The sequence below is a fragment of the Gymnoscopelus braueri genome (assembly GCF_963280865.1).
Source record: "Gymnoscopelus braueri genome assembly, chromosome: 9".
Taxonomy (NCBI): Eukaryota; Metazoa; Chordata; class Actinopteri; order Myctophiformes; family Myctophidae; genus Gymnoscopelus; species Gymnoscopelus braueri.
Genome location: NC_137610.1, coordinates 29,781,123 through 29,805,166, shown reverse-complemented (window position 1 = coordinate 29,805,166; position 24,044 = coordinate 29,781,123). Strand labels below are relative to the sequence as shown.

General features: G+C 40.6%; 2 protein-coding genes across 11 annotated transcripts in view; both read right to left on the bottom strand.

Annotated features, from left to right (window-relative positions):
• Nucleotides 1-8,399: 8,399 nt before the first annotated feature.
• On the bottom strand, nucleotides 8,400-15,112 carry LOC308092565 (DNA polymerase III PolC-type-like). Its single transcript, XM_080438540.1, has 3 exons — nucleotides 14,926-15,112; nucleotides 12,088-12,133; nucleotides 8,400-8,960 (listed from the first exon to the last, which is right to left on the bottom strand). The coding sequence occupies exons 1-3, from the start codon at nucleotides 14,953-14,955 to the stop codon at nucleotides 8,401-8,403; spliced, it is 636 nt and encodes a 211-aa protein (XP_080294666.1). The 5' UTR covers nucleotides 14,956-15,112; the 3' UTR covers nucleotide 8,400.
• A 1,814-nt stretch (nucleotides 15,113-16,926) lies between these two features.
• Nucleotides 16,927-24,044, bottom strand: part of LOC308092563 (unconventional myosin-IXAb-like) — a 133,306-nt gene continuing 126,188 nt past the window's right edge. For 6 of the 10 annotated variants that reach the window (XM_080438529.1, XM_080438531.1, XM_080438533.1 and 3 more), the window contains 3 exons: nucleotides 23,193-23,404; nucleotides 22,846-22,988; nucleotides 16,927-20,502 (listed from right to left, as the gene is read on the bottom strand). In XM_080438529.1, coding sequence (XP_080294655.1) covers nucleotides 20,108-20,502; nucleotides 22,846-22,988; nucleotides 23,193-23,404 — 750 coding nt within the window. In that variant the 3' untranslated portion in view covers nucleotides 16,927-20,107. Of the gene's footprint in view, nucleotides 20,503-21,102; nucleotides 21,164-22,845; nucleotides 22,989-23,192; nucleotides 23,405-24,044 lie in introns of all 10 variants that reach the window. The other 4 variants (XM_080438532.1, XM_080438530.1, XM_080438537.1 and 1 more) reach the window with 3 other exon arrangements.

Genomic DNA, 24,044 nt, shown 5'->3' with positions numbered 1-24,044 from the left:
TTTGAGTATATAAGGATGGAATATGGAATGAGGTATGTATTCTGATCGTAAATATTAATTACTACTAATTTATTGGAGTCGAATTAAATAACTTTCTCTCAAAACCATCAACATAAAATGCTGTCTTTTAAGATGTAAATTTATGTAGATCTTTGGGGTAATTTAGTTTTTTTTAATTTAGCGGCAGTGGCTCAGGGGTAGAGTGGCCGGGTAGAGTGAACTGGACACCCCATGAAGCCTTGAATTCATGGATTTATTTTTGTTTTTGTGGCATTCCTAAGCCAATAACTTGATTCCTTTCTCCTACCGGCTAATGTATCCGGTAGACAGAAGTAGATTATTTGTGTCTCCTACCGGATACACACTCGGTCATCAAATTATTGGCTTAGGAATGCCACAAAAACTAAAATAAATCCATGAATTCAAGGCTTCATGGGGTGTGCAATTGATAGAAAATATGTCATTTTTTGGGTGAACTCCTCCTTTAACTCTGTGCACATTTACACATGATGTGAAATGTGTCCTCATTTAACTCTGTGTACATTTACACATGACGTGAAATGTGTCCTCATTTAACTGTGTACATTTACACATGATGTGAAATGTGTCCTCATTTAACTCTGTGTACATTTACACATGATGTAAAATGTGTCCTCATTTAACTCTGTGTACATTTACACATGATGTGATATGTGTCCTCATTTAACTCTGTGCACATCTACACATGATGTGAAATGTGTCCTCATTTAACTCTGTGTACATTTACACATGAGGTGAAATGTGTCCTCATTTAACTCTGTGTACATTTACACATGAGGTGAAATGTGTCCTCATTTAACTCTGTGTACATTTACACATGATGTGATATGTGTCCTCATTTAACTCTGTGTACATTTACACATGAGGTGAAATGTGTCCTCATTTAACTCTGTGTACATTTACACATGATGTGAAATGTGTCCTCATTTAACTCTGTGTACATTTACACATGATGTAAAATGTGTTCTCATTTAACTCTGTGTACATTTACACATGATGTGAAATGTGTCCTCATTTAACTCTGTGTACATTTACACATGATGTGAAATGTGTCATTTAACTCTTAAAGGTACAAAAAAGTCCATTGCGCTTCAGCCAGTTAAAGTCACAGTGAAATGACATTTTCGGTCATTTAATTTTGAAGTTTCAGTCTGAAACGGCCTCGCAACCAATCAGAAGGTTCCATCCCTTCAGGCTAGTGTTTGTAGCTTGCAGGCCTTCAAAACTGACCCCTGTAAAAGTCAAAGCCTAGCCCCCCCCCCCCCCCCCCTCAAACTGTTTACTTTACATATTTTAGTTTTTCTGTTTTCAAACTGTTTTTATGATGTTTTGCATAGTAGTGTATATGTTACAGGGTGAATGGAGAACCAGGTAGATTGAAGAAGGCGCGTTCGTTTTTACCACCCACCCAGCAATTCTGTAGAAGCAACACTAGAGGGAGCCACAAGCCAGGCTTGTGCACAAACTATATGGCTGCAACCACACACACACAGTCACACAGTCACACACACACACACACACACACACACACACACACACACACACACACACACACACACAAGCGCACACACACGCGCTCATGCTTTTTTTGGTTTATTGAAAGCAGGACTGTTAAGATACTTTTATTGTGTTCTGGCTTTTGTTTTACTTTCTCCCTGACACACACACACACACACACACACACACACACACACACACACACACACACACACACACACACACACACACACACACACACACACACACACACACACACACACACACACACACACACAGTGATCCATGAAAAGAACTATTCTGTCCCTATCGGTTTACAACTCAAACGGCGCTGAGTCGACAAGTGGAGCATCGGCCGGTCAGCGCGGGCACTCGCGCCTGGAGGCGCGAGGGCGCGCTTCCTCGGCCTCAAGCTCCACTTGTCGGCGCGCCTCCGTCGTGGACAAGCGTGTGCGTGTGCACGCGTGTTCAGCGTTCCCCTAGCGTAGCTTCCTGGTTGCTATGTGGGGGGGAACAACAAAAGACAGGTCCCCGTCGGCACATCAAAGCCCCGCCTCTCCGCGTTCTCCTTCTCCTCCTCGGAGGAGGAGGACGGTTTATTTCGTGAGGAGGAGCTCCTCCTCGCCTCACGTAATAAACCCCCGCCTCGCAGTGCCGCGTCCTCCTTCTCCTCCTCCTCCTCGCGAGCCTCGCTAATAAACCCTATCTCGAAAAGCCCCGCCTCGCCCGAAGCCCCGTGCCTAAAAACGAGCGCTCTGTCTTCAATCTACCTGGTTCTCCATTCACCCTGTGACATATATATGTCTGTCATTAAATGTCTCTATGAATTGAGTACAAAGGACCACAATGGAAACAAGCCATAGGCTTTCTTAGGTTTTAAATCCTCTTAGCTGACCTTGTATTGAACTGTACTTTCCTGTGCTTTATACTGCTAATAAATTATTCAATCAATCAATCAATCAATCATAATAAACAGATCAGAATAAACACATCATAATAAACACATCAGAATAAACAGATCAGAATAAACAGATCAGAATAAACAGATGAATAAACACATCAGAATAAACAGATCAGAATAAACAGATTAGAATAAACACATCAGAATAAACAGATCAGAATAAACAGATCAGAATAAACACATCAGAATAAACAGATGAGAATAAACAGATCAGAATAAACACATCAGAATAAACAGATGAGAATAAACACATCAGAATAAACAGATCAGAATAAACAGATGAGAATAAACAGATCAGAATAAACACATCAGAATAAACAGATCAGAATAAACAGATGAGAATAAACACATCAGAATAAACAGATCAGAATAAACAGATCAGAATAAACACATCAGAATAAACAGATGTTTACCTCAAGAGAAGTTCTGGAGTCTGAAAGAGAATGAAGGAGAACTCGTTCTGTAGTTTAGACAAATCAGCCAATCAGATTAAAGATATGATGTTACATCATCTGTTTCCAGGAAGACGATGGCGGGGAATTTTGAAGAAAAACAATGTTAGAATGAAAAAAAGACAGAAAGACAGAAAGCTAGAAAGACAGAAAGACAGAAAGAGATGTAGTGGAGTAGAAGTAAAATTACTGAAAAATGGAAATACTCCAGTAAAGTAAAAAAATACCTCAAAATTGTCCATAAGTACAGTACTTAAGTAAATGTAATTAGTTACTTTCCATCACTGCATTTGAGTATATAAGGATGGAATATGGAATGAGGTATGTACTCTGATCGTAAATATGAATTACTACTAATTTATTGGAGTCGAATTAAATAACTTTCTCTCAAAACCATCAACATAAAATGCTGTCTTTTACGATGTAAATTTATGTAGATCTTTGGGGTAATTTAGTTTTTTTTTATTTAGCGGCAGTGGCTCAGGGGTAGAGTGGCCGGGTAGAGTGAACTGGACACCCCATGAAGCCTTGAATTCATGGATTTATTTTTGTTTTTGTGGCATTCCTAAGCCAATAACTTGATTCCTTTCTCCTACCGGCTAATGTATCCGGTAGGAGACACAAAGTAGATTATTTGTGTCTCCTACCGGATACACACTCGGTCATCAAATTATTGGCTTAGGAATGCCACAAAAACTAAAATAAATCCATGAATTCAAGGCTTCATGGGGTGTGCAATTGATAGAAAATATGTCATTTTTTGGGTGAACTCCTCCTTTAACTCTGTGTACATTTACACATGATGTAAAATGTGTCCTCATTTAACTCGGTGTACATTTACACATGATGTGATATGTGTCCTCATTAACTCTGTGCACATTTACACATGATGTGAAATGTGTCCTCATTTAACTCTGTGTACATTTACACATGACGTGAAATGTGTCCTCATTTAACTGTGTACATTTACACATGATGTGAAATGTGTCCTCATTTAACTCTGTGTACATTTACACATGATGTGATATGTGTCCTCATTTAACTCTGTGTACATTTACACATGAGGTGAAATGTGTCCTCATTTAACTCTGTGTACATTTACACATGATGTGAAATGTGTCCTCATTTAACTCTGTGCACATTTACACATGATGTGAAATGTGTCCTCATTTAACTCTGTGTACATTTACACATGAGGTGAAATGTGTCCTCATTTAACTCTGTGTACATTTACACATGATGTGATATGTGTCCTCATTTAACTCTGTGTACATTTACACATGAGGTGAAATGTGTCCTCATTTAACTCTGTGTACATTTACACATGATGTGAAATGTGTCCTCATTTAACTCTGTGTACATTTACACATGATGTAAAATGTGTTCTCATTTAACTCTGTGTACATTTACACATGATGTGAAATGTGTCCTCATTTAACTCTGTGTACATTTACACATGATGTGAAATGTGTCATTTAACTCTTAAAGGTACAAAAAAGTCCATTGCGCTTCAGCCAGTTAAAGTCACAGTGAAATGACATTTTCGGTCATTTAATTTTGAAGTTTCAGTCTGAAACGGCCTCGCAACCAATCAGAAGGTTCCATCCCTTCAGGCTAGTGTTTGTAGCTTGCAGGCCTTCAAAACTGACCCCTGTAAAAGTCAAAGCCTAGCCCCCCCCCCTCAAACTGTTTACTTTACATATTTTAGTTTTTCTGTTTTCAAACTGTTTTTATGATGTTTTGCATAGTAGTGTATATATGTCTGTCATTAAATGTCTCTATGAATTGAGTACAAAGGACCACAATGGAAACAAGCCATAGGCTTTCTTAGGTTTTAAATCCTCTTAGCTGACCTTGTATTGAACTGTACTTTCCTGTGCTTTATACTGCTAATAAAGTATTCAATCAATCAATCAATCAATCATAATAAACAGATCAGAATAAACACATCATAATAAACACATCAGAATAAACAGATCAGAATAAACAGATGAATAAACACATCAGAATAAACAGATCAGAATAAACAGATCAGAATAAACAGATGAGAATAAACACATCAGAATAAACAGATCAGAATAAACAGATGCGAATAAACAGATCAGAATAAACACATCAGAATAAACAGATCAGAATAAACAGATGAGAATAAACACATCAGAATAAAAAGATCAGAATAAACAGATGAGAATAAACACATCAGAATAAACAGATGAGAATAAACACATCAGAATAAACAGATCAGAATAAACAGATGAGAATAAACAGATCAGAATAAACACATCAGAATAAACAGATCAGAATAAACAGATGAGAATAAACACATCAGAATAAACAGATCAGAATAAACACATCAGAATAAACAGATGTTTACCTCAAGAGAAGTTCTGGAGTCTGAAAGAGAATGAAGGAGAACTCGTTCTGTAGTTTAGACAAATCAGCCAATCAGATTAAAGATATGATGTTACATCATCTGTTTCCAGGAAGACGATGGCGGGGAATTTTGAAGAAAAACAATGTTAGAATGAAAAAAAGACAGAAAGACAGAAAGCTAGAAAGACAGAAAGACAGAAAGACAGAAAGAGATGTAGTGGAGTAGAAGTAAAATTACTGAAAAATGGAAATACTCCAGTAAAGTAAAAAAATACATCAAAATTGTCCATAAGTACAGTACTTAAGTAAATGTAATTAGTTACTTTCCATCACTGCATTTGAGTATATAAGGATGGAATATGGAATGAGGTATGTACTCTGATAAATATGGTAAATGGTAAATATTAATTACTACTAATTTATTGGAGTCGAATTAAATAACTTTCTCTCAAAACCATCAACATAAAATGCTGTCTTTTAAGATGTAAATTTATGTAGATCTTTGGGGTAATTTAGTTTTTTTTTATTTAGCGGCAGTGGCTCAGGGGTAGAGTGGCCGGGTAGAGTGAACTGGACACCACAAGGTTCCCAGTTCGATCCCGGTCGGGGGGGCTCCCCCAGAGTTACTGTTGAAGTGTCCTTGAGCAAGACGCTGAACCCCTAATTGCTCCTGATGAGCAAGTTGGTGCCTTGCATGGTTTCCTCCTCCATCGGTGTGTGAATGTAATGCACAATCTATGTAAAGCGCTTTGGATAAAAGCTCTATATGAATGCACCATTTACCATCTCACTGCTGAAACCATCACATTTCTTTAAAAACACACTGTTCATGTTCATGTGATCAAAATGTCACATGAGGTGTGTGTGTGTGTGTGTGTGTGTGTGTGTGTGTGTGTGTGTGTGTGTGTGTGTGTGTGTGTGTGTGTGTGTGTGTGTGTGTGTGTGTGTGTGTGTGTGTGTGTGTGTGTGTGTCTCTCACACTGGAAACTCCCCAAACTTTAATTTCACTTCCTGATTCACAGCCAATCAGAATTATTTTTTTATTAAACATCACCAGTTACTAGAGAGACATGTTGAACACTAGAAAAAGTGCTCCTCGGAGCACAGGTCTCCGCCAGGTCAGGTAGGTTATTGTGGCCTCCTGGTGGCGCTATAATAGGCCAATGTGAAAAGGGTGCCATTTCTTCTTAGGCCTTGCACGGCAATCGGACACTGCATTCATGATTTGAGGCATTTTGCTAAATTAGACCTGCTGGTGGCGCTATAACAGGCCAATGTTAAAGGGTGGCATTTGCTCCTCAACATAGTGTGAATGTGCGTGCAAAGTTTGACCGCAGTCGGATGCTGCATTCATGATTTGCGGCATTTTGTTCAAAACAAGCCATTACTGCAAACTTTAGATGTGAATCTTAGCCAATCAGGATGGAATGTGAAAAATCAAACACATCCGTCTTGATCACAAGACTATAGAGATCATGTGTACCGATTTGCGTGAAATTTGGATCAAATCGGAAGGAGTAATATACAAAAATGTGTTTTACATAACTCGGCCTCCTGGTGGCGCTCTAAAAGGCAGATGTGAAAAATGCAGGACAAGGGTTTTTCCTTGACCTCTAGGGAGTGCGCTTACAACGTTTTACACAGATCGGTGCAGTTATAGGTAAAAACACAAATGGGCCTGTTATAGCGCCACCATGAGGCTGGTTTGAACATTTTCAAGTGGCATTTCTTCCTCGGCATAGGAATATGCATGCAAAATTTCAAGGAAATTGCATGCTGTGTTCATGATTTGAGGCATTTTGTTCAAAACGGAGCACTCCTGCAAACTTTGGAAGCCATTTTTAGCCAATCAGGATGGAATATGAAAAATCTGAAAGACCCGTTTCGTTTAATGACTATAGAGATACTGTGTACCGATTTACGGGATTTTTGGACAAAATCTGTAGGAGTACTGTCAAAAAATATGTTTTGCACAAATCGGCCTCCTGGTGGCGCTATAAAAGCCCCATGTGAAGAATTTGGGGCAGAGGTTCTTCTGTGGCATCCAGGAAGTGTGTGTGCACAGTTTCACTGCGAGCAAGCCAACGGTGCCGGAGATTAGCTGTCCACAGACAGAATGACGGACGGACGGACGGACACACACACGGACGGACAGGGGGCAAAACATACTCTCTCGCCATGCCTTTCGGCCTGGCGGAGACAATAATGAAAAGAAAGAAGCTTCAAAAGCAAAGACAAGATGATGATGAAGATGGTGAAAGATGGAAAGGCAGCATGGTCTCAACCACTCTTTATTAATCAAGAAGGTATAAATGATCACACATGTACTATTACAGCAACACAGCGTACACAGCTTCACACTTTTACACAGTTCCACACGCTCACATCCCAGAGCTACAGTGACAGTCTTCTACTGTAGGCCACTGGGTTCCTCCACTAGAGGAATTTGGTTTTTTGAGTCATTTGCTCAAAGGCACATTGACAGGAAACAGAGAGCATTGCTCAGTTACTTTCTCTTCTCCCTTAAAAATAATCATGTGTGGAACAAAACTGATATAAAAAAAGTGTCTTTAAAACACAAAAGAAATACTGTTAATACGAAGGCAAAATTGTATTTGTTTAACTTTTTCCTTTAATTTCTTCTTTTTAGAACACTTAACGCCTGTGCTGCGATGGTCCAATGCCCAATAGATGGCAATGTTCTGATGATTTCTGATTAGAGTAAGTGGCTAAAGAAGATGTTCCTTTGGGGCATGATTTTGCAAATATTGATTGTAAAACATTATATACATACTGTATATATCTTTCCCTTTTCCCCTTCTTGCAATCAATTTGATCCACCGTAGCTGCACCTGATTGTCCATCCTACATAAACAACCTGACGGTGTAGTGTGTGTGTGTGGGTGTGTGTGTGTGTGTGTGTGTGTGTGTGTGTGTGTGTGTGTGTGTGTGTGTGTGTGTGTGTGTGTGTGTGTGTGTGTGTGTGAGTGAGTGTGTGTGATCCAAAAACAAAAAATTGGCCAGCTACAAACTGGGATATGAAAGAAAACTGTAAATAGACCAGAAATAAAAACTCAATCAAAATGTGTTAGAATAGAAGGTGCATCTCTGTACAGCTTGCGTGCTTGGATTCCAATTCATGTACAGCTCCTGCAGAACCCTGACATCTTCCACAGCGTCGTGTGCATTGTAGGACATGTAAGGGAAGCGGCTCACCAGATCCTTCAGCTTGTGGCTGCTTAAATGAGGGAACAGCGCCCTGCTGAGCGTGAGAGTGTCCAGAAACCCACCGTTGGCCACTGCCAGGAATTTCTGCGTGAGGACGCACCTTCGCAGGCTCCTGGTCAACACCACAGTGTCGAAACGCTTGGCGTTGTGGGCTGCCAGGAGCAGAGGAGCCTGGAAGGAGCTCAAGAAGCTGATGAAATCAATGAGGGCACGCTTGAGGGGGACGGCGTCTACGAGCTGTCCATGGAGCAGGAGTGAGCGCCGGTCATAGCCATGCCCGTAGGTAGTGAAGTGGTTGAGGTGAGAGGCATCGCGATCAATGTCACGGCGCGGGAAGATGAACCTGTTAAACTTTCTGTCACCACTGATGGCAGCCAGCTGCAAAATGTGACACGGACACCATTTCTTGTCTGATTATGTAGGACAGAGAAAAGAGAGAGAAAGAGACAGAGAGAGAGAGAGCAAGTTAGGAACATGGGGTGAGAGTGAGGTGAAGAACAATTCAACCAATTATCCCAGTTTGATCCGTAAAACAATTGGCTTGGCAAACAATGAACAGGAGATGAAAGATTTGATGGACTTCATTTGATACAGACAATACAGAACTGCATACACCACTGAAACTGAGCAGTCTTTATTTATTGCTTATACGAGTTTAAGATATAACCTTGAGGCTTTCTATCCTCACACACTGGACTATGAGGAAATACAGATTCACAGTTTCTACTATTTTTCAACTGCCTGTGGTCAGTCAAAATGGCTAATATGGTCATGTATGTGTGCTTTATTTGTACAACCTACTATACATACAATAGTTTCAAATCCATAAGGAGTGCAAACAAACAGGATCAACTGGGTTATTATCAACAGCATAATAAAATATCACAGCTAATATTATTTTATAAAGATATTGCTCTGCTGAAAATAATTTAGACTTTGCCACAATGTGAGAGATTCAAAAACACTTTACCTAAGCCTGTTGTCTCCAAGTCAAAGAACACAACAACACCAGACACCTGCAGTGAAAAAGGACAAAGATGAGTGAATAAGTGCGTGCGTGCGTGTGTGCATGCGTGCGTGCGTGCATGTGTCGAGCGGGTAATTTACGTCGTAGATGCGTAAAAATGAAAATACATTCATCCCGTATAGGCTCTCTGTCTAACAGGTCATATAACTAGTATAGGGAATTAATACAAATCCACACGTAGAAATGCACTTAAGCCTATGTCATAAGATACTCGCTCCAGCTCGCCGACAGACACTTCCATCATGAGGCCACACCCATTTTCTATTATAAGCATTAACTATGAACAACCCAATAATATAATATAAACTTTAGGGGAGGGGAGGGGCGGACAGGAGAGGGGGGCAGGATTAATGGACTGTGACATCAAAGTCCAGGGGCCAATCACAGATTACTTTTCAGCCTAATTATTCAGAAAACCCCAGACCACAGAAAATCCACTGAATGTTAAAAGTTTAGTTTTTTGGGGTCTAATTGAGGTCATAAAACCGCCCACAAAGCATTTAAAAAAAAGTGAAAATGAATGTCATATAACCTCTAACATCTGCTATCTTATTTACCTTGTGCAAGCTGATGTGGTACTGGTTTTATTATTTCCAAGGTGTTGTTTTTTGAATATTAACTAAACCCTTTTAATCAATACCCAAATACGGTTAGGCGAACCTCTTAGATCTATAGATGCATGATGTCAAAGTTTTTACAAATCACAGTATAAATACCTGATAGTGGACCTCAGATACCCGATATCGACCATCGTTTAATAGGCAGACATGGAGACCTCATATCACCTGCCCTGGGCCCCTGCCCCCTGGCCTTGGATTTGCCATAAGGAGTCCAAGGTACCCAAGGTTAAGGGAAGCTGGGTTGAAAGGCTGATCTGAAAGCCATGACTTTCCGACAGGCGCACACGGTGAAAGCCGGTATTACACTCGATGTAAAATGGAAGTAAACGAGGGGGGAAAATGGCGTTCAGGCACAAAACTATATCTTAGGCTACAGTAGGTATAGCCCTAGAATGTCTGTGATCTTACATACATTTCAAGTATTCCAAATACACAGTCATAGATCTCTCTCGGTCCCCCACTGTGTAGTGCCCATCTGCGCGGCCATAAAAGTGCTCTAAACTCCGTCTGTACTCACCCAATAATTAATTCCTAAGACGTGTAGTCATATTTTGTCCTCTAGTTTCATATCCATGTGAAAGTTCTGCCAGAAAACGTGTGTTTAGTCAAATATCTCCACTTTTTCACGAGCTGCACACGGACGTCTTTCTGTACGACGCGAGGGGCCAGGAATGATTGCAGCACTGAATATACGTAACTTCCTTTAGGACGCACAAATGTTTGGGACACACAATTGACAGGTGCTTGTGATTGCTGCGGGGTAATGAATCATCACCTGCCAATTGTGTGTCCCAAACATTTGTGCGTCCTAAAGGAAGTTACGTATATTCAGTGCTGCAATCATTCCTGGCCCCTCGCGTCGTACAGAAAGTCGTCCGTGTGAAGCTCGTGGAAAAGTGGAGATATTTTACTAAACACACGTTTTCTGGCATAACTTTCGAATGGATATGAAACTAGAGGACAATATCTGACTCCAAGCCTTAGGAATTAATTATTGAGTGAGTACACACGCAGCGTGGAGCACTTTTATGCCGCAGAGATCAGCTTGCTAACCGTGCGCGGATGGGACCGATCTATTAGCCTGGTAAACCTCTCCCTCCGGAAATCTCATTTGTATTTGATTTCAGTAGTGAGTCTGGCCTACAGGCCTGTCTTTTTTGAGGCACAGAATTTACTTTTAAGATATCTTTCGGATAGAGTTTAGTTGTTAAACTTCATATATGTGGTCAATTAATCATGACAGAGCCTATTTTTTTTTTTTTATTCAGAGAACCGGCAGGGGCGGGCAGTGACATGCATGTATCAGAATAAAGCAACCTATTATCGGCATGGCCCCTTCAAAAGTCCCCTTGCGTCACTTTGGCTGGTGGTGGGGAAAACGAACTGCTGATTGGCTGAAGGGGAACAAACTGCTGATTGGCTGAAGGGGTTGTCATTGTCAGTCAACGGTACTAATCCAGCCCCAGCTCCCTAATTGCCTTTGATGGAGATTTGATGGACTTCATTTGATACAGACAATACAGAACTGCATACACCACTGAAACTGAGCAGTCTTTATTTATTGCTTATACGAGTTTAAGATATAACCTTGAGGCTTTCTATCCTCACACACTGGACTATGAGGAAATACAGATTCACAGTTTCTACTATTTTTCAACTGCCTGTGGTCAGTCAAAATGGCTAATATGGTCATGTATGTGTGCTTTATTTGTACAACCTACTATACATACAATAGTTTCAAATCCATAAGGAGTGCAAACAAACAGGATCAACTGGGTTATTATCAACAGCATAATAAAATATCACAGCTAATATTATTTTATAAAGATATTGCTCTGCTGAAAATAATTTAGACTTTGCCACAATGTGAGAGATTCAAAAACACTTTACCTAAGCCTGTTGTCTCCAAGTCAAAGAACACAACAACACCAGACACCTGCAGTGAAAAAGGACAAAGATGAGTGAATAAGTGCGTGCGTGCGTGTGTGCATGCGTGCGTGCGTGCATGTGTCGAGCGGGTAATTTACGTCGTAGATGCGTAAAAATGAAAATACATTCATCCCGTATAGGCTCTCTGTCTAACAGGTCATATAACTAGTATAGGGAATTAATACAAATCCACACGTAGAAATGCACTTAAGCCTATGTCATAAGATACTCGCTCCAGCTCGCCGACAGACACTTCCATCATGAGGCCACACCCATTTTCTATTATAAGCATTAACTATGAACAACCCAATAATATAATATAAACTTTAGGGGAGGGGAGGGGCGGACAGGAGAGGGGGGCAGGATTAATGGACTGTGACATCAAAGTCCAGGGGCCAATCACAGATTACTTTTCAGCCTAATTATTCAGAAAACCCCAGACCACAGAAAATCCACTGAATGTTAAAAGTTTAGTTTTTTGGGGTCTAATTGAGGTCATAAAACCGCCCACAAAGCATTTAAAAAAAAGTGAAAATGAATGTCATATAACCTCTAACATCTGCTATCTTATTTACCTTGTGCAAGCTGATGTGGTACTGGTTTTATTATTTCCAAGGTGTTGTTTTTTGAATATTAACTAAACCCTTTTAATCAATACCCAAATACGGTTAGGCGAACCTCTTAGATCTATAGATGCATGATGTCAAAGTTTTTACAAATCACAGTATAAATACCTGATAGTGGACCTCAGATACCCGATATCGACCATCGTTTAATAGGCAGACATGGAGACCTCATATCACCTGCCCTGGGCCCCTGCCCCCTGGCCTTGGATTTGCCATAAGGAGTCCAAGGTACCCAAGGTTAAGGGAAGCTGGGTTGAAAGGCTGATCTGAAAGCCATGACTTTCCGACAGGCGCACACGGTGAAAGCCGGTATTACACTCGATGTAAAATGGAAGTAAACGAGGGGGGAAAATGGCGTTCAGGCACAAAACTATATCTTAGGCTACAGTAGGTATAGCCCTAGAATGTCTGTGATCTTACATACATTTCAAGTATTCCAAATACACAGTCATAGATCTCTCTCGGTCCCCCACTGTGTAGTGCCCATCTGCGCGGCCATAAAAGTGCTCTAAACTCCGTCTGTACTCACCCAATAATTAATTCCTAAGACGTGTAGTCATATTTTGTCCTCTAGTTTCATATCCATGTGAAAGTTCTGCCAGAAAACGTGTGTTTAGTCAAATATCTCCACTTTTTCACGAGCTGCACACGGACGTCTTTCTGTACGACGCGAGGGGCCAGGAATGATTGCAGCACTGAATATACGTAACTTCCTTTAGGACGCACAAATGTTTGGGACACACAATTGACAGGTGCTTGTGATTGCTGCGGGGTAATGAATCATCACCTGCCAATTGTGTGTCCCAAACATTTGTGCGTCCTAAAGGAAGTTACGTATATTCAGTGCTGCAATCATTCCTGGCCCCTCGCGTCGTACAGAAAGTCGTCCGTGTGAAGCTCGTGGAAAAGTGGAGATATTTTACTAAACACACGTTTTCTGGCATAACTTTCGAATGGATATGAAACTAGAGGACAATATCTGACTCCAAGCCTTAGGAATTAATTATTGAGTGAGTACACACGCAGCGTGGAGCACTTTTATGCCGCAGAGATCAGCTTGCTAACCGTGCGCGGATGGGACCGATCTATTAGCCTGGTAAACCTCTCCCTCCGGAAATCTCATTTGTATTTGATTTCAGTAGTGAGTCTGGCCTACAGGCCTGTCTTTTTTGAGGCACAGAATTTACTTTTAAGATATCTTTCGGATAGAGTTTAGTTGTTAAACTTCATATATGTGGTCAATTAATCATGACAGAGCCTATTTTTTTTTTTTTATTCAGAGAACCGGCAGGGGCGGGCAGTGACATGCATGTATCAGAATAAAGCAACCTATTATCGGCATGGCCCCTTCAAAAGTCCCCTTGCGTCACTTTGGCTGGTGGTGGGGAAAACGAACTGCTGATTGGCTGAAGGGGAACAAACTGCTGATTGGCTGAAGGGGTTGTCATTGTCAGTCAACGGTACTAATCCAGCCCCAGCTCCCTAATTGCCCATACAGGCCTGTAGGCCAGTCTCCTTCCTGAAATCAAATGCAAATGAGATTTCCGGCGGGAGGGGGGTTTACCAGGCTACCGATCTATGGCTGCGTATTAGGAATACATGAAATGTGTGTAAGATCACAGACATTCTAGGGCTACCTACTATATAGCCCTGTTGCAAAAAACTTGAGGCTACATTAAGTTCTTATTATTAATCAAAGCAAAGTATAGAATAGTAGGCTAATATTTAACTACCATTATGAGCAATTGTGATGAATTGAATACACAGGACCCCAATGGAAGCCATAGTGCTTTCTTGGGTTTAATCCTTTTTAGCATCCCTTTGTATAGAACTGTTCTTTCTGTACTATCCTATCCTGCCTCCCCCTGGTCAGCCAGGGTGCCTGATGGAGGGGAAAGGAACTGGTTGGAATAACGTGTTCCTTCCACGTTATTCCAACCAGGGAAACTCCCCCCTGAAGGCTTGTTAGCTGTCATGCATTGAAGGAGGCATGAGCTCGGCTCTGAGCTCTCCCTAGGCTGCTGGCAGCAGAGGGAGTGTAGTGCCCAGGATTACTTATACAATTGGCACTGGGTGAAGAAAATGGGGTTACAAAATCGTGAGATAAAAAAAAAACGAAAAACTGTACTTTATGTACTTTTTTGCAAACTGCTAAATAAAGCACTGCCCTTACCATGGCCCTCACTGGTGGTATTATTTCCATCAGGACGTGCCGTGGTCAGCGAATCCCTGAGAAAGTTAGAGTAGCTGGCACGCCTGGCAGCACTCCACCGCACCGGCGTTGGAAATCGTCTCTTGCCGACAACCTGTTGTAGATAGTGCCGTGCCGAAACCGAACTTGTTCGGTCCGTCGGTCGGGTCCCGACTGGAGTGGCTGTGTGTACTACTGTGTAGGAGCCTTGGAGTGGTGAAAAGGGGGGCGTGTGTTTTTTCTTTTGGACCAAACTGAGGGCTTTGGTGTTGCCAGATTCTGTGAGTGAAACAAGTGACCAGGTCTATGAAAACAAGCCCAAAAGAAGAGACCAGTTTAACAAGCCCAAAGTCGCTTATAATAAGAAGACCTGGCAACGCATGTGCACAACAATGTGCCGTGGCCGACAGTTGCAGAACTTTTTTTTTTTTTTCCCGGTTACATAGTCTGTTGTAGTAGTACTCTACTCTATGGTTGTAGTCTGAAGTAGTCTGTTTGGTGGAGAGCCCCACCGTTAATTTCAAAGAGCACCTGCGGATGGACATGATTGCATCCAAGTCCAACTAACCGAACAAGGAGTGGCTGCTATAGTGCTATTATCAGTCACCACCACAAAGCTCTGGGGTTAAAGAGTTCTCTAAAGTCAGGTTCTCTTTTGTCAGATGATAGAAACAGCACCTGCACCTTTCTATGTTCTGTAAACGTTCCTTTAGAATCAATGTGTTTTCACATTTAAAAGTTGCACTTGCTACAGTATGTGTATATGCACAGCATATACTTTATTATAATCTGCTTATAATACTGTTTAAGTAGTGATAAGAACTCACTCATAATGATTTATAATAGTAGCATAACACATTATGAAGCATTTTAATGACTTAAGGTTAAGTAATAAGTATATCAATGCATTGTAATATGCATATAACACCATTTAATTACTGTTATAAGCACTCATGTACTCATGCAATCATACATTATAGACCATTTTATAATGCACTTCCTATGCATCTCATGTTAATTATCATAGTTGTAAGACATTACAAATAATTGCATAATGCTTTATTATCACTCTTATAGCCTAATCCTAATGTATTAAAAATCATCACTGTTAAAATGTTTATAGCCTACTTTAATTATAAGTCACTGGTCGTTTGTTGCTTTAAGAAAGATATTAAATATATGCAATATTTTAGAGATTATAATAATTATAATACTTGACCTTATTATAAGTCATTATGAAATGCTTCGAGCCTTTACAGAAATACATAATAATATAATTCCCACAAACAATAATTCCTGGAGGCTGTTAAAATGCTGTTGAGTCTAATCAATCAAAGACAGAAAAACAAAGGAAAGGCCAAGTTTCTTGACCCATGGAAGGACACACACACAGTCCTCAGTTACCACCCGTTCTCCTGACCCCACCACGCCTCCTCTGTTTCCCTCTTCTACACCCAATCATCACCACCATTGTCCAGAACCTCAGGCTGCATCAGCCAGTCACTCTACTACTCAGGAGACATTTCCTCTTTCCAAATCCACTGAATGGGTTGTATGGGGAAATATTTGTATAACTTGTATCTAATACCCTGTACCCTTACATCTAATAACTCCTATACAAATGCTTAATGTTCCATACGTGACTATCTATGCCCATGTTTACCATGTGAGAGACCCAATGGAAACAGTAGGGATGAGATGTACATTATAATAACAGCAGTGAATCTTCCTTCACAGACCATGAGCATGGGGGAGGGGGGCCTCAGGAATGTATCAAGTTTATGTCTCGACTTGTATCTGCAAGAACTGCTTGTGTTGGTTTAATAATTGTCTCGAGGCAAAAGATGATTAACCCACTTAACCCACTCCACTTAACCTGGATGATGTTTCACACAACTCCATTTCACTCTGGATGGGAGCATAATAAATGTTACATGCCTAAATGGAATTGTAATTCTACAATAATCACACAATTCAACCTGATCTGGCTCCAGTTTCGCTTTTTTTTAATAAGCAGATGATTTCCCCCATAAATTCATTTTTTTCATACAACCATAGGCATGTTTGTATCAAAAGAAAGAAAACAAATATTACACAAATTGCACCTTTACATACATAGCTGTGTCCAGAGGCACAGACAAAACAAGACAACGCTCAAATTGAGTTTTTGACTTAGCACAGATACGACAGACCAGTTCTGACCTGTCAAAACACATTTTCATGATTAATAGGAGATAATTGCGTCGTACACAGGATAATATATCCTTTTATAACAGGCTTGTTTCCCCTCCTCTGTACGCCCTAAAGCGTGGTCATAAATAGTACATAATACACTGTAGAAAATATCAACAGAACGAAAGCACAGCATGCTTTCCAGTGATCGGTACATTCACTCTTTCTTTTGCAGAATGTCATATGGTTGATCTAGAAACAAGTAGCACTGTAATACCATCATCTTTAATAACAGCTTGCACGTATTTGGACATGAATATCTGCCTCCTATTGTTGATAGGAATTGGCTGTCAAACATGGTCTGCAAAATGTCTTTTTCCAGTGTCCAATTTCTGCCTTTTGAAATATATTTCTTGGTCAGTTTTTGAATATTTTAAAACATTGCTACTCTTAAGTAAATGTGAAATGTATTGTTGTCCGTTATGTATGCCTGACCAGCTGAACACTAATCTAACTGGGTGGATAACACTGGTACAGTAGCTGTTGGTGAAGCATGGGTACTTTTTTTCCTATTATTTTCTTTTTAAGGCTTACAACAAGCTTATAAGCTAAAGCAATCTGATCACCACCTTATAATATCATAGTGATAGTAAGCAGTGTTTCTAAATCTCGGGCTGCAAGATATTATGACAGGGTCATGGGCTTGAAGCAGCTTAGATAGAGGAACATGGTGTTACAGTAGCACTGTTCTGTGACCTTACGTAGAGGTTAAAATGTGGATGCGAACTCAAGCTAGCTGAGAACCACCAGACTAAGTAAGTACTGAGATGCAGTCAAATTAAGAAGTCTGAATATTGTAGAGATATTAGAGACCGTTGATACAATGTGGAAACTTAAACTTGATTGCTTATTATGTGACATGCCAGGGTACTACAGGTAGGTAGGTAGAGTAAATGCTACTTTTCACAGCCGGGTCTGAGAAGAAAAGAGAGTGGAAGGAATACTGCACTGTGCAACACAGTAAGTAAGAGCTGCAGAAGAAACCAGCAAATCTGGACGGCTCAGTGGACAGTATGGATGGTTGGAGTGTCTGTATTCTCTATACATTGGACTTGACTTCACATGCACTAAGTGGGTGCAGAGACAAGAATCAAGGCTCACACACAGGCTTGTCACTGTCACTTTCTTTCTTTCTCTCTCACACACTCACTCACACACTCACTCAAACACACACAGACAGAAGGGGGGAAATGGCTTTCATTACAACAAAAATAAACCATTACCATTAGCGGTAATGAAAATATCAATACAATGGTAAAACAAATCAGCAACAACTATAATACACCAATAAAAAACAAACAAATATATATATAATATAATAAATTCAAGTCCTCACTTTGTAACACTGGTGTGTGAATAAAAACTGGAGTATGTTGCTGGAAGGAGCGATGCATGCAGGAAAATATGTTTAAAGACATTTTTATGGCTGACAGACATTGTTGCGCTACAAAGACAAACAGCAGGAAACACTTTTTCTGTCTATATAAATTAAAAGGTAGATCTTTGATTTTATATCATCAAATATTAAATGTTAACATTAAATAATATTAATATTATACCAACCACCTCAGGAAATAAACTTTAATGTCTTGAATTTCTTGTTGTGTTGTTCCACTATATTACTGCTGTTTGGCTTTATGGGGCAGATTTGAACACCTTGTGTCAAGTAGACCTATTCAAGGCGATAGTCTCCATGTATCGACAGTAGGCTATCTGTGATGACAGACAGCTGATCATAATGACATCTCTTCACTGTAATATATTTTCCCCCATATAAATAACATGGCACACATATAAGAAATAAAATAACAAAACAAAAATAGAAGCTGAATTCCACACACTTCACTTTGCAAAATACTTCTGACAAAAAGTGAGAAAAACTGAGAAAGACTAACATGAACATTGAACAACCCATCAGCACTGGAGCTCATTTCTATGTACACTGGTGTTCAATTATAATAGTCATATTACATGTATTTATAACATATTACAGTACAGTCTTTTTAAACGGACGTAAGAAAAATGTATCATGGAGAAGCATGCTGCCTCTTTGCCGGTCTGTCCTCTGTAAACATGAAAAGAAGCGGGGAGTTGCTTTGAGTTAGCTTGGCGCTGGTTGCAAAAACAAAAATGTCCGCCAGACCAGCCAGTATGGCTACATGTCTTTTTGGGATCCACATGCAAAGAATAAGAAGAAAAAAAGACAAAAGAAAAAGAAAAAGTGGGGTCTTAGTAAAGTTGTCTTGGCAAGGTCTAGATGTTGCCATCTGTGTTCCACACAGCTTTGCTAGCTGTAGCTGCTACTGTCCTCTGGCAGATTCAAACTAGCAGACTTTTAACTGTAGCATGAATCGTGCATGTTACAGTGGCGACGTACGATTAACAACCATGCTAGTAAGTGACTGAATGCTGATGGGTGAAGTTTAATTCATTCATACTCTATGGCATGATGGCGGTGTCTAATTTTCATACTACAGAGTATAAATTGTGCTTAATTTATACTTAGTTGCACGACACCGGCATGCAACTAAGTATGAATCAACCTTTAGGCTTGACCACACCACGCCCTGACGTCCGGCTGCAGCCAGGAAATGAGGCAGCAGTTGTCACCATTCCAGCATGTCACTCATGAAGTCAATGACCGATCCCCGATGGTGTTGCAGATATCAAAAAGCCAGTTAAAAGTTTAACAAAATGGCCATACTTGTTTCTGCCCCCCTCACAGTATCCATGCCAGTTTACTTTTATCTACTGTAAGCTCTTCAGGCCTCCTCTATTCCTCATTGCTTCTCGTTCTTATCTCTCCCTCTCGCTTTTCACCCGCTGCTTCCCTCTGACAACCACTCTGTAACATGTGTCTCTCACGCACGCACGCACGCACGCACGCACGCACGCACGCACGCACGCACGCACGCACGCACGCACACCATCTTCACACCATGAACTCTTTGTTTCCGTAGAGAACCATCGGCTGTGGTGCTGAGCTGAACTCTGGCTCCCTCCGGTGGCCATTGGTGGGATCGCGTGGCGAGCTACGGCTCAGCCGGAGCCGCTGGCGACCTTTGACCCCGACCCCCTGACTCCCAGCAAGTGCCCCTTCTGCTCCCCCCGAGCCACCTAACACACAGGAGGAGGTGGTGAGCAGGGGCCCAGAGGACGCAGAGCGAAATCGATAGTGAGGGGAGGGAGAGGCGGGGTGATAGGAGCTGGACAGAGAGGAGGAGAGCGAGGCGGAGGAGTCAGCCGAGTCCTGTGAGTCGTTCTGTCGGGCGAGCAGACGGCGGGTCTGATTGCTGAACTTCCTGGATCGATATGCTCCTTGTTCTGCTGAGACACAGAGTCAAACGTTTAGCTCTCATACCAAGACTGTCCTACAGTACATCAGCAACAACAAAAAGAAACTGGGTCTGGTTGACCAACAGGGCTTACTGGTCTTTATGTTAGTTGATCTTAACTTGCAATTCTAAGTCCGACCTACAATAATAGTTAGTAATAAAGCTGCTAATAGTACTTTGCTTTACAGGGTTACAGTATCCTAACATGCTGTGGTATTTCTGGGCAGCTCAATTAAGAGCACTAGTGTTCTACTTCACAGCAGAGAACTCTCCGGCAATGTCAAGCTCCTTACAGTTATCATTTCCTTCTTATATTTATTCAGAATCTCATAAAAACCTAAAAAGAAATACAGATGGTCCTATAGTTAAAACTATGATTGGTGTCTGGCATGAGGTCAATAAATATCTGAGCGAACCCTCCCGCCTCTCCTGTTTTAGCCCAGTTTGGGGTAATAACCAATTTGTGCCAGGAAGAACTGATGGGGGTTTAAAATTGTGGTCTGGTTTTGGAAGTCATAATGGGAATATGCTTTCGTTTGAGGAGCTTGTCATTAAATATGATATCCCTCGTAAACATTCTTTTTTTAAATACCTGCAACTGAGGAGTTTTATTGGAGCTAATCAGGATCATTCCATGCAGGCCCCTCCCCTATCTGTGTTGGAGAAAGTTTTTGGTTAAAAACCCCTTTGGAGGGGGGAATAATATCAGAATTGTATGATCTTTTGTTGTAATTTAAAAAAAATACACGTCTAAAACTTCTACATTACAATTGGCTCATGAGAGTGACAAAATACTGCTACTTTCAGCATGGAAGGTTTTACAATCCAAAACCCCATCATTTCGGTAGTCAGCTGAAACACAATTTAGAGTCATATACATATGCCACCAGACAGGCAACACAAGGCCGGTTTTCACTTCCCAAGGCAAACACAAATTATTTGAAGCGCACAGTAGAATACAGAGAAATGGAAATATGGAACTCTTTACCACTGTTAATGACCAAACTGACACAGAAATCACAGACAACTGGGAACATATTTGTTGTAGGATGTTCTAGATTGTTTTTAATGCATTTTAATTAGTCTTATATGTGTTCTTTAAATTATTTTGTATATGGGCTATAAAGTTTAATGTACTTTTTCTTTTTTCTTTATGTTTTTTCTTTTTAAATGTATATTTTAAATGTATGTATTGTTTTTATATGTGGACCCCAGGAAGACTAGCGGTGCTTTAGGGCACAGCTAATGGAATAAACAACAAATAAACAAAAGTGTACATCACACAAGTAAAACTTAATAAATGTAATAACAATATTCCGGATTTATGCACCAGATGCGGTGAATATAGAGGTACATTCCACTGTCTATGGTCGTGTCCAAGATTGGAGGAGTTTTGGAGGGCGGTTGGGCAGGAAATACAGAGGATCTTGTTAATTGATGAAAATTAGCTTCTGGCTAACTCTGGCTCATTTACGTGAAAACTGACATGTTGATTAATGTGCACTGTCCCTGGTAAATAAATAAATAAATAGAAAATAATATTGAACTTGGCCTTTATCCAGATGGACATAAAATAAAGCGTAATCAACAAATTTTTATAGACATCTGTCTTTTACAAGCTAAAAGAGTAATAGCATTAACCTGGGAAAAAAATCACATACATTCTTAAGGACAAACCAGATTTGTGTCAGTAAGTGTGGGGTCGTTTTATGCAATATATCAAAAATAACAATCTGTCACATCTAATTGAAGAATTTCAATAAATATATTGTTGGAAATTTGTTTTTGTTTTTACCCTAACGGTGCATTTCAGACACAGTTGTAGACATGATCAGCATCTACAAGTGGGCATTCACATGGACGTGCATCACTAAGATCGGACATAGTTATGACTCCCCTCCAGACATGTTTTAAAGTATGTAGAAATACTCACAAAAAAATTGCACAATTCTGCATATATAACAATCTGTATAGTCTGTATAAGTCATAACTCCAAGAGAAGTTAACTGTAGTAAAAAGAGGGGATGAAATGGGGAAAATACAGCTTCACTCCATTTCCATGTCCTGAACCTGTCCTCACTAGACATTCTTTTATATGTCATGGAAGCGTCATCACTGTCTAAATTCCATTCAAAATTCTGTTCTTAACAAAGACCAATTTGTCAGTTAGGATTAGGCTTAGAAAAGAACAGTTGGTGCAACTGTCTCTGAAGAAGAAGTTCAAGGATGATCCTTCAGTGCGAGACAAAGACCACAGGTAAGACCACAATGAAGGAAGCATGAATAAAAAACGCTTACACATGCACTCTAATACATGACAAACACACACACTGACCAGTTAGGTCAGGAGTGGCTCCATCCGTTTCCATGGCGATGTTTTCAATGCTGTCAGCAGTACCAAAGGATGCTTCAGACTCTGGTGTCTCGTCATCTGAAGTCCGCGGCTCCAAGGTCAGCATCTCATAGGTCAACTCCTCCCTATATACACCATGCAGCCATGTTTAACCATTAACCATGTGTAGCCAACATTGACTATGTTCTTTAGGTAAGTTCTATATTGTTTTAACAAATGTGGAGACAAATGTAAACAAACGTAACACCTACATTTTTTTTTATGTAAAAGCACTATGAAAAAACATTGAGTGACATCCTCTGAGTGATGATAAAGCCATAACATCGTACTTCTCTTTCTGCAGACTCTCTATCTGTTCAGAGAGGACTCTCTCTTCCTGTTGCATCACCAGCTGCTGCTGCTCACTAAGCCCCGCCTCTTCCCCGCCCTCCTCTACTCCAACTCCACCCCCTGCACCTTCTTCGTCGGCCACTGGGAGCACCTTGGGGCTAAGAGGAGGGGAGGGTGTGTGGCTGCCACTCCGACGAACACGTCCTTTACTCTGTGGATACACACACACACACACACACACACACACACACACACACACACACACACACACACACACACACACACACACACACACACACACACACACACACACACACACACACACACACACACACACACACACACACACACAGGGGTGTGGGGGTTAGCTAGCTGTTAGTTAAAACTAACACTGACAGTGAAACAGACTACAGGATGTTCCACGATGATGGAGCACAAACAGAATACATCCCATGGATACTGTTTCCATACATATAGTTGTCAGAGAGATATAGTTTCCATAGGTACGGCTGTGGGACACAAACGCTTTGATGACTACAGACAGCTAGGACACTGAGCGATGTACCGGCTATCAACACACACACACACACACACACACACACACACACAAATATACGTATATATACACACTCACACACGTTCATCCTCTCACATACTTCTAACATCCACACAGTTATGTTACCTTTAACTTTGCTGTGTTAGGCTGCGTGTTAATAAAGTTGTGAGACACAAACAAAGCATAAGCGATTATACTGACATACACTCAAACAACAACATACACGCAAAGTCTTCCATTCTGTCAGTGATGACGAGGCTGTGACACAATAAAATACGTTTTTTGCCACTTTTCC

Bases quoted from the DNA above. Each gene is read 5' to 3' on its own strand.
- LOC308092565 (XM_080438540.1), bottom strand. From the start codon at position 14,955: ATGGAAATAATACCACCAGTGAGGGCCATG. The intron at 12,134-14,925 runs GTAAGGGCAGTG...TTTTCACTGCAG, and splicing joins TACCACCAGTGAGGGCCATG to GTGTCTGGTGTTGTTGTGTT. The intron at 8,961-12,087 runs GTAAAGTGTTTT...CTACATAATCAG, and splicing joins CTTGGAGACAACAGGCTTAG to ACAAGAAATGGTGTCCGTGT.